This window comes from Podarcis melisellensis, assembly GCF_964234715.1.
Source record: "Podarcis melisellensis genome assembly, chromosome: 1".
Taxonomy (NCBI): Eukaryota; Metazoa; Chordata; class Lepidosauria; order Squamata; family Lacertidae; genus Podarcis; species Podarcis melisellensis.
The window spans coordinates 69,308,608-69,325,036 of NC_138528.1; the positions used below are offsets into that span (position 1 = coordinate 69,308,608).

At 42.8% G+C, this 16,429-nt stretch overlaps 1 protein-coding gene across 4 annotated transcripts in view; it reads right to left on the reverse strand.

The window, feature by feature from the left end:
• TUB (TUB bipartite transcription factor) overlaps positions 1 to 16,429 on the reverse strand; it is a 120,016-nt gene that overhangs the window by 54,749 nt on the left and 48,838 nt on the right. For 2 of the 4 annotated variants that reach the window (XM_081918521.1, XM_081918519.1), the window contains exon 1: positions 7,125 to 7,375. The exons of the other annotated variants lie outside the window; for them this stretch is intronic. In XM_081918521.1, the coding sequence (XP_081774647.1) occupies positions 7,125 to 7,162 (38 nt within the window). In that variant the 5' untranslated portion in view covers positions 7,163 to 7,375. Of the gene's footprint in view, positions 1 to 7,124; positions 7,376 to 16,429 lie in introns of those variants that run through there. 4 annotated transcript variants of the gene reach the window in all.

Here is a 16,429-nt window from a genome sequence, read left to right on the forward strand (position 1 = left end):
AACGCCGAGGGGAGACATGGGACAGCCAGGCATTGGGGAAAGTGTATGTCTCCAATTTGACCTTCCATACCAAGTCACTCTTTTAATTAATAAAATTTTTGTATAGCATTTCCAAGTGCTCATGTATATCATATGCAATTATCTATTATTATTATTATTATTATTATTATTATTATTATTATTGCTGCATTATCTATTATTAATTATAACCCATCCTTTGCCCTAAGGTCCCAGAATGGGTTAAAACATTAAAACACAGTATTAGAAACAGTTTTAAACAACCCAGAATGCAGTGGTCAAGTCATCTCTGTCCAAACGGGCTGTAGATGGAGAAAATGCATTCCTAGCCCCTGAAGCCAGCTGAGCCTCCAGTGACAGTGTTGAATCTAGGAGTGCCCCCTAAACTGAGAACCTGCTCCTTCCAGGGAACTGCAACCCCATTCAGGGCAGTTCGCCTTCCCACCTCCCAGATGTGAGAACTTGGGACAACTAATACCTGTCTTTTCAGGATTTGGCTTCATTTTTTTGGCCCACATCCAGCCCATCTTACACCTCTACTGCCTATTCTGATTCACATGGAACAGAGAGATCGAGCTGGGTGTCACCTACAGATTGACACACTTCACTCCAAATTTCCTGCCAAAAGCTTCATATACATGTTGTATCTAGTTGATATCATTACACAACCCTATAAGGCAATAATATATTATTATCTCCCATTATCCCATATTCCAGGTAGGATAGGGAAATGCTGGAGCTTAGAGGGAGTGCCTTGTCTAAAGTCACAAAAATGAGTGGATGGTAGAGGCGAGATCTGAACCAGAGACTTTGAATTCAGTCTAAAAGTTGCATAGGTATATTGTTAATTTCAGTATGCATATTTCTAATCTCAGTTTCATAATTAGGACCATGATTCTGATTCCAACACTAATAGGGATTTGGGTGGATTTAATTCCCCCCCCCCATAAGGTCAGAATGGATGGAGGCTAGACAGAGATACATTTTGAGCAATATTTTACTCAGCAAAAGTGCAGCCATAACACACACAAACACACGTGCTCTGTGTTACTTCAGATGTAGTTGTAGCATTGCCACATCAAACCAACAGGTAACAAACTGCTGTAAGTCTCTTTCTGAGCTATGTTGCTCCTTTTTTTAATCAAAAAAACTTGATTAAGCAAGTAAAGCTATTCTAGAGCACTGAAGATAGGATCCGTGTATTTTCCTCCCCTATGTCATAATATGGTTTGAGTATTGCATATGTAGGTTACTTTACACACCGCCATCTGCTGTTATGAAGCGTGCTAAATGTTGCTAATCAGATTATATAGGCCTTGCTGAAAATTTAGAGAGGCAATCATGTTATTTTCCCCATACTGTGCGCACACAGAGGATGACACTTTGCGTTTCTGCTCTTAGCTGCCGCCAGCAACGACTTTTATATAAGCCTAATTTTCAACAGTGCAAACCATTTCCCATATGTGAACAAATAATCAAATGCACCAGATCTACTGAGACATGATGATACCACAGAGGGAATTATCTCTTCAGTGCTCTTGTAGCAGGAGTTCTGCACAGTCAGCACTGCAACCGTGCTGCTTCATTCAAGGCATGTTTGATGCGCTGTCAAAACAAAGCTAATATGCAAACTCCAGAGAATGCCAACCTCTACAATGAGCTTGTGCTAGTGTCTTAAGCTTCCGAAGACCTCAGATTATGAGTATCAATATACATCACAGAAGCAGTAAAAAGCGGTCAACAGACACTTTGAAGAGCTGTTAAACGAAGTAATTCCTGCCGTGCAAGCAGGAATTCTAACGTAGTATTAAGGCTCAGCTGCAGAGCACTTATTTTGGGGACTAAATTGTCTTAGAGAAACCATCCATTCACCACAGACCATATATATTGAGGGAATGTTATCCAGGTGGGTTACCTGCCCACCCACAACACTAATCGATCAGTGCAGGCTTTTAACAGAGGAAGTATTTCAGAAGACAGAGCTTCCAGGGACACATCCTGAATTTTCAGTACTTACTGCAGCGCATATGTTGGTTTGGAGTTAAAGAACCTCGTTTAGGCACACCTGCGAAGCTTGGGAATGGATACTGATTTTCTTTGAGCAGCAGACCCTAATGGCAAATTTTGGACCACTTTTGAAATTACCCAGTTTCAAATGCCACTTCGTGTAAGGCACAGAGAGGGAAGAAGATGCTCTTCATGGACCTCAACTATCCTACTCCATCCCTGACTGTGCATTTCTTTTCATCACAGCCATCTAAAGGCATCAACTGTTTTTAAATATATGTATATATATTTAACAGGATTTATATACCACTTAATCATCAAAACCTATAAACAGTTTGTATCTGCTATAATTCAGCCTTTAATCCACTGGAATGGAAAAAAGAAAGCCAACGTTTCATTGGTGAAGGGAGTTCGGTACTGAGAGTATAATAACATAAAATAAGCACTCAGATGAACCCATTGCGTTAGTTTTAAGTCACTGCAGGCTACTATGCTGTAAGGTATGTGCATTTTAAAAGGGAGAGACAGTGACAGAGATCAAAGAGAAGCAAATAATAAGAACATTCATTTAAGGCTCCATTTCTTTGATGTGCACAGCGCAGAGAAGACAAAAGGATTACTTTTCACAGGGAAATGAAGATGAAGCACTGCCCCCCTTGCACAATATTACAAAGCCCCCTGCAAAACCTTGGCATCTGTTGATAGGTTGCCTGAGTGATGGCATAGCTGTTATTCCCACCACAACTGCTTATCTTTCGGCAAATCTTTAGAAGGACAGAGAGAAAGCAATTGGAGTTCTTTGTTCTCTGCCTGATCTGCACACACACAAAAATGCTTTCCAAGAGTCAGTGGTGGTGTTGCATTCTTAGACATTCTGTAACAACTTTTCAACTACCAGTTAAGAGGAATGTTTGTTTACATCCTGCTTTTCCCCCAGGGAGCTCAAGAGAGTTTCCTATCCAAGCACCGACCCAAACCTCATTCACTTCAGCAAGGCTGTTCCATCCTGTGCCTTCAGCCCATGCCCTGGGTGTTGTATGTTAGCTCAACATGCAGTTCCTTTTTTACAAAAAGCAACAACAAATAGCATGTTACAATCTTTGCTTTCGCCACCCCCTGCTTATTTTTACTACATGCTGTGAACCAATTTGTCTGTCGTGCATTTAAAGTTCATCCTCTCCCTGTGGGAGAGAAACACTAAAATGGATGTAAGGTTTCCCATAAAATTGTGCAGTACTTGAGGGGAAATACTTTCTCTAAGTTGCTGTGCAAACAGAAACGTTTTATTGAAATACAAAGCATGTTCTGAAAAGTTATGATTCAGCCCTCAATTAAACATGCACATAATGTGTTTTTTTAATTAAAAAAAATTAAACGAAACACACAAGACCTAGTATAGCAAAGAAAAATGGGGAAATGCACACAAGTTACCCTCAGGACAATTTTAATTTTCAGTATGTTTTCCTGCTATCGGTGCAAAAAAATGTGTTTTCATATTGCAAGCCTGTTCATACAAAGCTTATTACTTAGAAGTAAGCTTCACTGAGTTCAGTAGGACTAACTTTCAAGTGTGTGTACTGGATTGCAGGCTTTGTTACTTTGTAATCTCCTCTTCAACTCTAATGAGTTCCCATAGCAAAAAACTATTTTAATAACAAATAAACGGCAACAACATTTTAAAAAACCCAAGGGGAAAAATACATAATAAATTAACAGCATTATCTGAACAGCAGGGAGCGTAGTCTAAACCACATTTGGAAAGGAAAAGCTGTTTAGGAAGGAAAGCTGTGCCATGCAGCCCTATAGATATGATTGCACAAAGGTAAGCAAAATTAAGTTCAGTGGGACTTATGCATAGGTAAGTGGGTAGTGATTTGCAGCCTTACATTAAAGATTTCATAGCTTAAGGGTGGCAGCAGAGAACTGACTATTGATTGTGGAAGACAATCAAGCCTCTGAAGGAGGCGATGCCTGCAGCAAAGATTGATCAGTTGGCAGAGCATGAGACTCAATCTCAGGGTCATGGGTTCAAGCCGTACATTAGGCGAAATATTCCTGCACTGCAGGTGCTTAGAGTAGATAATCCTGGATGTCCCTTCCAACTCTAAAATTCCATGATTCTATGATTATCAGGCCTCAGTGTGAGCACGAGAGGAGAATCCTTGACCCAGGCTGTACGGAACTATATAAGATCCAGAAGTCAGACATTAACCTTAAAATAAACTGGCAACCAGTGGAACTTCTGCAGCATTGGTGGGACAATGCTCCTGTCAGCTATTACCAATCACCAACCTGACCATTGTATTCTGGACCAAATGAAGTTTCTATACTGCCTTCATGGGCAGCCCCACAAATAGTGCATTGCAGTAGTCCAATTGAAAACTTATCAGAACATGCAGAGCAGTACATAAGAACTATGGCCACATGATGCATCTGGCAAGTATGCGTTTTAAAAAATAACATCAATGGCCCAAGGAGTTATCTAATAACAATTTTTCTTTCATTACAAAAAAGGGAGACAAAATGCCATTTTATTTATAAGCCACAAAGCATGAGTAGGCAAACAAAAGCCTGGGGGCAGGATCTGGCCCAATCGCCTTCTAAATATGGCCCGTGGACAGTCCAGGAATCAGCGTGTTTTTACATGAGTAGAATGTGTGCTTTTATTTAAAATGCATCTCTGGGTTATTTGTGGGGCATAGGAATTCGTTCATTATTATTTTTTTCAAAATATAGTCCGGCCCCCCACAAGGTCTGAGGGACAGTGGACCAGCCCCCTGCTGAAAAAGTTTGCTGACCCCTGCCACAAAGTCATTAAAAATATTACAGAGGTTTACAAACGCTGCATGTCCCTCCTATAACCAAAGTGTTCAGACAAACCTAGAAATCCCACTTCACAGGAAATCAAATGCAATGCTGCAATGAAGCAAATATAAACTTAACCTTCTAAACTAAGCTACCAACATAATCCTGTGTCCATCAAAACTGTACTCTCAACTTTTATCAACTTTAAACTGCTACTGGATTCCCGGCACAAACAAAGATCTTCAAGCCCTTGCCACTCTGTTCCTTGTCTATAGCTCCCCTAAAGCCCCGTTACTTTCCCTGCTTCATTAGCAAGCAAGAGGAACAGGGGATCTAGCCCAGAGTGACAGGCAATGCCCCCCACAGTTTGACGCACAAACTTCCCCAGAAAGAGGCTTTGGTAGCTTATGGCAACCAAAGAGCCAATGACAGGCAACAGCAGCTGGTGCTGCCATGGCGATCCCTGCTCTTCTCCATGGCAGCAAGAGCGGCAGCAGGAGAATATGGGAGAGCAGCTAACACTGACTGCCAAGCTGCTGCACAGTCCACGCTGTGTGTATTCTGTAAGGGGAAATGGATAGACAAGAGGAGGGCAAGAGGAAGGGGAGGAGAAATATTTGAGATGCCTTATGCAAGAAACTACTGCACTATCCCCTCCCCCAATCAATTTATGCACCGAAGTTGCAAAAACAGACTTTAAAAACAAAATCAAGCAAACATGTAAAACTCTGGCTGCCTATCTCTCAGCAAAATTTCCCCAATTCCTTCTCCAACTTCACCTTTTTATTTAATAGGTTCATGATGTGCTTCTATTCATCCAGTAAGGACTGCTTCATACAAGACAAAATGCCCTGCATGGACAGGTAAGTTCCTTGTTCTTTGCCCTATACAGTGGTACCTTGGGTTAAGAACTTAATTCGTTTTGGAGGTCCGTTCTTAACCTGAAACTGTTCTTAACCCGAGGTACCACTTTAGCTAATGGGGCCTCCCACTGCTGCCGTGCTGCTAGAGCACAATTTCTGTTCTCATCCTGAAGCAAAGTTCTTAACCCGAGGTACTATTTCTGGGTTAGCGGAGTCTGTAACATGAAGTGTCTATAACCTGAGGTACCACTGTACTTGGAAGCTAGTTCCACTCTGCAGTGAACAGAGATCACTTCCATATAATAGGTAATGTCATGTAACCCATGTGCAATTGCAGTGGCTTACTGCCAATGATACACATGGCATGAAAGCATTCATCACTTGTGAAAGTACATACAGGTTTCATGCAATTGCACATGGAAGTGATTTAAGAGTAAGAACGAGCCTCTAGTGAAATCTCGCCAAGAAGGCACTCTTAACGGAGCAGAAGTGAACTCCAGATACAAAACAGGAGCTGGCACCTGCATTTCATAGCAAATGATGAAGAAGGATTTTGCATTAAAGTCAAGGCTGCCTTTATAGCTGTAAGTGTTCCACGTGTACCAAAACAAAGAAGATTTCATACTGAAGAGTTATGAAAAATAAAAAGCATTTTTCACAGCTGTTGGGAATATTGCAACAGTTTAAAATTTATAAATATGTCCTTAAAACGCCCAGCTAAATTTGAAGACCAGGACAAAACATAAATATTGGATGCAGATTTCAATGGATAAGTCTGAGATATCACTCTACCCCAGTACATAAGTCACTCCTGTTAATAACTTGAGAGAAACCAGGGCAACAGAAGAATAGAGCAAGGAATGCCCTTGCCCACCCTAGAATTTGAGTTACTTATCATAAACCTGAAACCCTACTAAAAAGAAAAACCAGTGTTGCTATCATACAAAGACAGCAATGCAGCTCATCTCCTGTTTTGGTCTTAAAAAGAAGTTTTATTAGCACACCCCCTAATCCAAGAAGGGGGTGAACAATTGCCTTCGACATAGTTTTGCCTATCTGGATCTCTTGGTTTCAAAGGAAGAGATTTCACAAGCACAGCGCTCATGCCTGCAAAATACCAAGATTGTAAAACAGAATGGCTGTGCGCGTCTTTCATTCATTCAGGAAGCCTGTTATCCTACAATGAGGCGCTTCCTTCATAGCAACCTCCCTAAACAACACGATCTGCCATCCTCCCCTCCCCAAAATGATCGTGGGCTAACCTGGCGCCCATTGAAGGCAGAGCACCCTTCAATTTCCTTCTTTTATTTTCTTTTAAGGGCAACAACTTTGCTGCAGACGGGGCTGCTCCCCTGCTGGACCTCCTTCCCCTCTCCTGCCCACTTTGGTGAAGGGGGCGCCCGCAGCAGAGCCCCCGCCCTGGCGCCCTACCTGTAAGGGATCCAGTCCGCCTGGTGCTTCGAAGTCATCGCTCGCCGAAGGAGCTAGCAGCCGAGGCAGGGGCAGCAGTCCCCGGGGCCGGGACGGGAGGCGAGCGGGCGGGCGCGGATCCCCTGGTCACAGCCCCCCACCGGCCAGGGCAGCATCCTTTACCCGGCCTAAGGAGCGGCGGCGGCGGCGAGGTCAAGTACATGGGGAGGAATTATCCAAGCGGGGCTCCGAAGAGCGGAGGGAGCATTTTCCGCGCGGCGGCGCCTGAGGGAGCGGGAGGCGCCCCTTGCCAGAGTCCCTTTCAGCAGCGGCTGGCCGGCGAGTCGCTCACGAGAGACACGCGAGAAGGAGCAGGAGACGGGAGAAGCCGTGGCGACTCTGGCGACCCCCGAGCCCGCGTCCCGGCCGTCGTTGCCTTCCTTCAGCCAATCAGGGTCAGCCCGCGCGTTTGTACACAGAGCCGAAAAGAGACGCCCGCTTTGCCCCAGCAGCGCCCAGGCGCGGCCACTGCGCTACACTGCACTGCATTGCATGTTCCCTGGACGCGGCGGCAGCCGGGCCGGCCGCCTCCAAAACGCCTCCCTCCCTCCCTCCTTCGCCCTCGCGCCGGCCAATCGTCAGCGCCCTCCCTCCGGCCTCCGGACTTCCCCGCCTCGGCCGTCGGCGTGGCCCTGAAGGGGTCCTGCGCGCCGCGCGCGCCCTGTCGCCAGGAGGGTTCCGAGGCCAGTGTAGGCGCGCGCATCTTAGAAGCGGGGGGGGGGGGCTTGGAAAGGGCGCGCGCGAGGCGGAGGCCAAGGGATAAAGAAGTTGTGGCGTTTTCGGGATTCACAATGCTCTCCTGAGCTGAAGGAGGCCCCTCCAAACTAAATACTGTAGATAAATAAACCATAGCTGTCAACGTTTCCCTTTCTTTAAGGGAAATTCCCTTATTCCGAATAGGATTCCTCGCAAGAAAAGGGAACAGTTGACAGCTATGTAAATAAACAAACACACCACAACCAATAACACGTTCATCTTTGAGGCGCCACAGGACGACGTAGGAAGCTGGCTTCTACCCAGTCAGGCCATCTGTCCATCTAGTTCAGGATTGTCCTCACTGGCAGGCAGTGGATTTCCAGGGTTTCAGACGCAGGAACAGCATTACCCTCCAACATTTCTCTGATGAAAATAGCGACGTCCCATTCCTTAATGATAATTCTACTAGAGTCATACCTCAGGTTACAGACGCTTCAGATTGCACGTTTTCAGGTTGCACACCATGCCAAACCCCGAAGTACCGGAACAGGTTACTTCCAGGTTTTGGTGCTCACACATGCACAGAAGCGCTAAATCATACTTTGCACATGCACAGAAGTGCTGAATCACAACCCGCATGTGCGCAGACACGGTGCTGCGGGTTGCGAATGCTGTGGGTTGTAAACATGCCTTCCACACAGATCACGTTCACAACCCGAGCATCTTTATACCCCACACACCTTACTGAGCTGCCCCAGGCACTCTGGGCAGTCTCCAACATTTACAAAAACACCATACAACATTAAACATTTAAGAAACTTCCCTTTACAGGATTGCCTTCAGACAGCTTGGGGGTCGGATAACTCCACACCCTCTAACATTTCTCCAAGGAAAACAGGGACATATCAAGGAAAAGCAGGGCATTCTGGGATCAAATCAGAAATCGGGATGGCTTCTTTAAATCAGGGTCATCGTCCCTGCATAATAGGGACACTTGGAGGGTCTGGAATGGTCTCTCCTGTCTCTACCTGGAGATGCCAGGGACCTTCTGCATGCTGTAGCACTGAGGTGTGACCCTTTCCTTCGTGAACATTCATCCAGATTCGTTCAGAGTAAGAGCAGGCATGGGCTGCTTCATGAGTATCCATTCTGATTTGTTTGTGGGGAGGTTAGATGGTGATGTGTCAAAAGGAATGTTCTCCCATGCTTTCCGGTGCTTTTCCACTCTCTCCCTTTCCTTATCTCAAAAAGTCAGATCTTTGGGGATTGTTCCCAATCAACTATGGCTGCCTTCACGTGACAGTTTGTTCTGCTTCTCCTGTTAATCTCTGCATTAGTTTTGAGCTTTCACAACATGTCAAAGCCGTTTTCAGAAATCTAGTGGACGTTTATTGCTCATTTCCATGTTAATTGCTTCAAGGGGAAAACATTTGCAACCCCATTAAGAACGCATTCAGACTTAGAAAATATTGTGTTAATTTTCCTATTTATAATGCTAGTGCTTCTGTGCCTTTTTCTAATACTGTATTCCTTTCACACTTATCCAGCACGGGTGTTCTTACAGTTAACGTCAGAAAAAACAGGCATGGCTGCATGTTTAGCAGCTACAACCTGGACATTGCTGTGTGAGCAGCATTCTGTTCATGTAGTGGGACTCATCCTCCGGAGCAGATTTTGAGGATATTTCTATTTTTACTATCTGAGGATCACAGGGCAGTTTATGATATAAAAACACAGAAATACGCAACACTGTAGGAGGCAAAGGGGAAGTTCTGTTGTGCAAATGGAGTGGCGGTGAATCCGAATGCAGCCAAATAACAGAAAGGGTAAGAAGAGAAGATGGTAATGGGGATTAAAAGGCAGACTTAAATAGATACCATACCAGAAATGCCTGTAAGAGGTACTACCAGTCTTCTTTCTCTCTCCCACTATCGACTAGCACTTTGTTCTGTGAACACTTTTGATTCTTGTCCCTCCAGTACAACAAACTCTGCTGCTAGAAAAAGCCACTCATCCTGGCTGCATGCTACTGTTCCTTTTGTACATAAAACACTCTCCCAGTATTAAAACAATGCAAACACTTGCACCAATTCAAATGGCCCAAAAGTTCAGAGAGAGGGAGAGATTTTATTTCATGTTTGCAAACAAATTCTTCAAGCAATCTGTTAAATTTTAAGGCACTTTCACATCCCACTGATACCATCATGGATCCTATGGTCTTCTGATTTTAAATACAGTGGTACCTCGGGTTAAGAACTTAATTCGTCCTGGGGTCTGTTCTTAACCTGAAACTGTTCTTAACCTGAAGTACCACTTTAGCTAATGGGGCCTACCACTGCTGCCACGCCGCCGGAGCACAATTTCTGTTCTCATCCTGAAGCAAAGTTCTTAACCCGAGGTACTATTTCTGGGTTAGCAGAGTCTGCAACCTGAAGCGTATGTAACCTGAAGCGTATATAACCTGAGGTACTACGGTACCTCAAATAATTCTCAGAATAGGGCAAGGTTAAGACAGACAATGCATACTCTGGTTTCACCTCAGATCGTATAAATCTTTCGCCTTTTATTAAGACAGACAATGCAACACAGAATTTTATTTCTGTCTGCCACAGCCTAGCATTCAGAAGGAAATAGTAGTTGCAGGGCTGTAATCTGGAAGTTTAGAAAGAGACCAGGCTTTATCATCTTGGTCTTAAGAGCTTACAGTGTTACTACAAACGTCAATGTAGACACAATTAAATGTGTCTGCCCTTGTATCATTTTCTTTCAGATTCATCGCATACTAGCCTGGTGATAGTCTTTGTGGGTTTTCCATAGCCTCTCCCCAGAAAGTTGGGTTGTATTTAGTTCTCCCTGACCTGCACCACAATAACAATGACTTTGTGCAACAATGTACAGTACTCACTTCAGATAACAGAACCACAGACTTGTTCATTTGTCATTGATTTGATTCTCACATTGCTTGGAGTAACTATCAACATCAACGATTGACAAATTCAGGAAGTATGTGTAATTCACTGCCTACAGGATTGCTGGTAACTATGCAAGCAGTTCTTTACATTTTTGTGTCGTTTTCTCAACTGCAGTCCAGCACATTAGAGCACCAAACTCTTGTTCCAAATAGAAGAAAATCATTCACACCTGGACAGAATAATCTCATGAAAAGCAGAGCAAAGACAAAGGATGTAGCAAATGAACAGCTAAAACATAAGCATCCGCATCACAACTCATATATTTCTGGCCTGCCACAAATTTTTGCCTGCAACAGGGCCTTCAATGTTGCTGCACCAGTTCTCTATCTTGAATTATGCCAGGCTCTTGCAATTGTGGGCTTTTAGAATATGTTGAAAACCCTTTTCTCCCCCCTCACTCAGGCTTTTCTAGCTTAGAATTCTTGTTAATTTTTCCACAACAAACAATTTGAGTATGCCTGGGGGGTGTTCATTGTTTCTTTTTCTTCCTTCCTTTTTTAGACACCGCTTAAATAAACATTTATTTAGCAGCAACAGACTACTTTGGGATTCAATCAAATGGGCATGTGCATGTACCACCAGTGGCGTACACACAGTAATATAATGTTTTTTTAAAAAAACAAAAGGTTTCATCTTAAAAACAAAGAACAACCAAGCCTAATAACCTTTAAAGATACAAAAAGAATGAGCAGCAGGTGAAGTGTGGTTTGTTTCCTAAAGCAGTGGTTCCGAATTGGTGGTCTGCGGATCCCAGGGGCTCCGTGCAGCATTCACATAACAATAACTACCATAGAAATATCAAAATTTTCAAAAATTGAGGGTCCATGGCTTGGCTTTTGAAAAACGGGGGTGGGGGGTGGTCTGCAGTACTTAACTAATAGGCTTTCTGGAATTTTGCATTCGTCTAGGGCAGGGGTCAGCAACTTAACTAATAGGCTTTCTGGAATTTTGCATTCGTCTAGGGAGATATCAGTCAGTCTGCTTACCAGTTGTTCCAGACCACCTCATGCTACTTTGAGCAGTCATGACAGGCAAGGGTCAAGTGCACAGGTAGTTGGCCTTATTTTAAATCACTCTTTTGAAAAATGGGTCAAAAGCAATTTTATAGCTAAGGGTCTAATTCCCAACCCTTCTTGAAAACCATTTTTATCAAGGGCTGCTTCAATTAGGATGCTAATTGGTTGCCTAAGCCTTCTAGCATTTCCTACATTAAAAGTGAACTGTCCAGATTTCATGATTGATACAATGAATACCTCCTCTCCCCCCCCCCATGCGCCAAACCCCTGCACTTGTTAAAAACAAAATCCATCTATCAATTGAGCCTAACTAACAAGAAAGCATCAGAAGATAGTCTCTTTGGTCAGAATAATTTTAAAAGGATTTAATATAAAAGGCTGACATATATTTCCTTTTAATTAAAAATTAAATAGCCTAGTCCTGTAACACAGCAATCTCCCTGGCAGACAATAAATATCTGTTAATACTCCCAAATCAAAAGTGTTAAGCAGAGTGTTTTTTGTTTCTCATTCATATTCCCTCTTACTGCAGCCTTTTGCTTTCTTTGTTATTTTTCAGCTAGCATGAATGTCATTGTGCACAACTAATCTGCCAAGGCTTGCAAGAGCCTCTGATCACTGTGGCTTTGAGCATTTTCCATACAACTTACCTGTCCTCTGCTAATTGGGGCTTTATGAGCAACCTAATTAAAATTCCCATCTCATGCGCACTAATTATTTCCCCTATTTCCATTTCAGTCCCACATTTAATCAGAATGAGATCATGAAGCAAATCCAAAATACTCCAAAGTGTGTATGACACAGACGCGGAGCCCTGCATCTGTTAAGCTACATTATGTTGAATTAATACCAAAACTTAAGGTGTGTCTTCTATTTAATCTCATTTTAGGCACAAGAATTGGGCATCTGTCAGCCTGCTTCTCATAGCGTGTTTTGCTTGCACAGTAGCATAGTTTCTTATTAATAATAATAATAATAATAATAATAATACAAATGGGGGGTGGCTCATTAGTATAGTGTTCATTGACTGTTGTTTTGCATTAGATAGAAATGGTCTGTGCAGGCAAGTATTAAAGCTATTGAATATTGTACAGTACTTGAATAATGCACTGAAAGGATGGTCGGTGGTGTACCTATCTTATCTTTGGAACTGCCAGCCCTTCAGTCTCCACTGCTGCAAGTTAAATGAGACAATTACATGTACCAGGGGTTTTTGGGGGTTAGCTGCCTTTCTGATCTTCACCTCCCCCTCCCCATGTAGTCTCCATAACCACAAACAATGAGGTGTACAGATGCACTTTTCTTAACAAAATGAAACAAATCCAGTTGGTGCTTTTGCAATTCTATAATAACTTTTGATCCACCAAATGCTGCCTCTAGGGAAAAAAGGGGAGGAAGGGCTCCCCCCCCCTTTTGCTAATTCTTCCTCCCCTCTGCATTTCCCAATGACCCCCTCCTAAATCAGCTCCAGGGTGTTGGGTAAGGTTACCAGACGTCCTGGTTTACCAGGGACAGTCCCTGGATTTACAAATCACAAAAATCCATTGAAGTTGAAAAGTGTCTCCGGATTCACTGAAAAGAAATCTGGTAACCTTAGTGTTGGGGAACCCTCCAGAACAAGGTGGGAAAGACCACAGGGGAAGAATAAGCAAACAAAATCCTCTCCCTCCTCTTCCATTAACAGGCTTCTGCTGAATCAAAAGTATAAGGCCACAAACTGGATTCCACCCAATACTGATAGACTATTTTAAATGCTTCTTTCTGAGTAAGGAGACACCTCAAAGGGTGAAGTTTCACCTACAGCTATTGGTCCCCAAACTTGCACCACTTACCTTACTGCTCAGTGCAGCTGGAATGTTATACCTGCCCTAAGACATGTGTGTGATTTGGCTTTTCTCTGAACCATGGTGACTGAGGATTGTGATGGTGGAGAGAGAGAGCATCTTAGTACATGTGTTAATGGCAATCCAGCACCTGCCCCTCACAAGCAGGGTGATGCCCCTGATATAGCTAATTCCAATATTCAGTACCAAACTGCATGCAAAACCACATCTATAACCTCTCAAGGGAAATGGTTCCCAAAGAGCAGTCATCTCCAACCTACATAAATTAATTAAGAATTCTTTGGCTGTTTGGAGGAAATAACAAGCCTGGCTCCTTTCAGCTGGGTGAGAGCACTTTGCTAATAAACTATGAATAATTAGGATGTGTAGGTTTCCTTTTGCATTTATTTAGCACTTGCAGGTTCAACTTCTTTGAACTTCCCAAAGCACAAGATCATCACACAAAAAGGGAAACACCACTTTGGCTGGGCTTCTCAAGTGTGGCGTTGCAGTTAATTATATCATGTCAGGATGTCTCAAAAGCTTCTCCACTCATGTTTTTGTCATGAAATATCACTCAGGTACAAGCCTAGAACATCTCTGAAAAGATCACTTTGATAAAGGATGCTAAGGACAAGGTTAAGCAATAGCTTGGGTTCCCAACATATTCAGTCCTTGGTGGAAGGACTGGATCAGCTGGGAGGGGCGTGTTTCCAGTGGCTGATCCATGTCACTTTGCTCCGAGACACATAGTCCCCATTGCAGAGCATGAGTACCAGCCTATTTTTTTCTTCCATTTTAACTAGGCCCCCTCCTTGCCTCAATCCTTCTTTGTTCCCTTGCCTGTAAGGGGACTGGTAAGGACCTTCTTGGGGGACTAAGACAGGGGGGAAATTCTGCTTTCAGACTGCACTAAAAAAAGTTCAGGAGAACACTAGAAAAGAGGGATTTACAGGAAAGAGGAGTTATTTTGGCCCCATCAAGGTCCCAGTAAATGACTTTGGTCCCTTGGGCATGCAGGCACTGTCTCCTGGTCTTTACAGGGACACCAGGTACTGTGTGGTAGTTACAATTAGTCTGGTCACAGTACTACGAACTCAGTATCCATGGCCCTCTTCTAAGTTACAGACCATTCCTCATTTCCTCCTCCCACAGGGCGTTTGAAATACTAGCATTTCATTTATTTCTATTGCCTTATCTATCTCAGCAGCACATTATTATTAACATTATTAGCTGATTTTTGATTAGAACATTTTATAGGGTTCTTTCTATGTGGTTTTATGTACTATTGCTCTAAACCAAATCGGTTTTTTTAATGAATAGTAATATATACATATGTTGTTAATACCAGTTTCAATCCAGCCGAAACATCCATGAGAATATTAAAATCAATTAGATTTTAAAATGCTCGATTAGATTATGTACTTGGCTACATTGCGGCAGTAACCTCTGCATGCCCCACCCCTTGCTAGCTCTGACTTCAGGCAAAATATAGACTTTAGTCAATAAATAGCGAAAGCTTACATTTCTTTACTCTGAAGCAAGCTCAGCTGAGTTCAATGAGGTTTACTCTCTAGTAAATGTACAATCTGGTTACAATCCTAAAGGGGTGTTCTAAGTTCCACTGAGCTCAATGGCACCTACTTCTGGGATAGGGCTGCTATTGAACCAAATCCTTCGTATACCTTCAAATTCTTAAAAGAGTTATATTAAGAATTTAGATCTTTAACTTTTCTGTTTATATTTTTTGTTTAATGAGCAGTTGTCTTAATGGATCCACACTGTACACTGCTTGAAATGTTTGTGTAGTACACAATGTAATGAGGTTTCATTTCAGCTTAAATCTACAGTATCTTGGCCTTATAAAATAATGTGTGAATGATGATACTTTCACTACACTTGCTGTTTGAAGAATGAAAACAATGCAGCCCATTTCATGGTTAAATCCACTCTTTAGCAGATTTGGCTCATTACACTTGAAATATTGCATGTTGAAGTACTAACAACAATCTGTTTACATAAAAAAGGGATATTGTACACTTTCAGCAGCCTTTTAGAATTACTTAACTGAAACAAAGTAATCAAATCCAGTGGAAAAGCTTGGCAACATTCATCTTCCTGAGATTTCCCTTCTTTTACATTTCCTGCAGAAGCTAGTTTAATGAAATCATGGCACTGATATCTAAATAAATATGTAAGTGGCTTGGGATCTATCACATAAAGAAGGCAGCTCTCCACATCTTGTTGCTATTTATACATTTGCAATTGCTTCAAATTTATGTCCCACCTTCCTTCCTTCTTTTTTTCTTTCTTTTTTTTAAAAAGAAAGGTCCATGTACCTAACAAAAAAGAAATGAAAGATACATTGGTCACGGTGGGGAATGAGAAGGATTGCACTGTTTCTTGGCCTGGGGACTGTGATGTGTGGGCTAGTTAGAGTTGCCAGAGCTCTGGCTTCATGTGCTGACCAAATCCAGGCCTGCTTAGTTGCAGCACGGTAGTGGCTTCATGTGCCTTCAGACCATATTATGAGACCATGCCCTGGTAACTTCCTAACTGGATTAGTATAATGTGTTCTGTGTGGGGCTGCCTCTGAAGATGGTCTGGAAGCTTCAGCTGATGTGCCAGGATTTTGACTGTGTCAACTTATTTAGAAGATTCCACCTAAACATTAGGAAGAACTTCCTGACAGTAAGAGCTGTTCGACAGTGGAATTTGCTGCCAAGGAGCGTGGTGGAGTCTCCTTCTTTGGAGGTCTT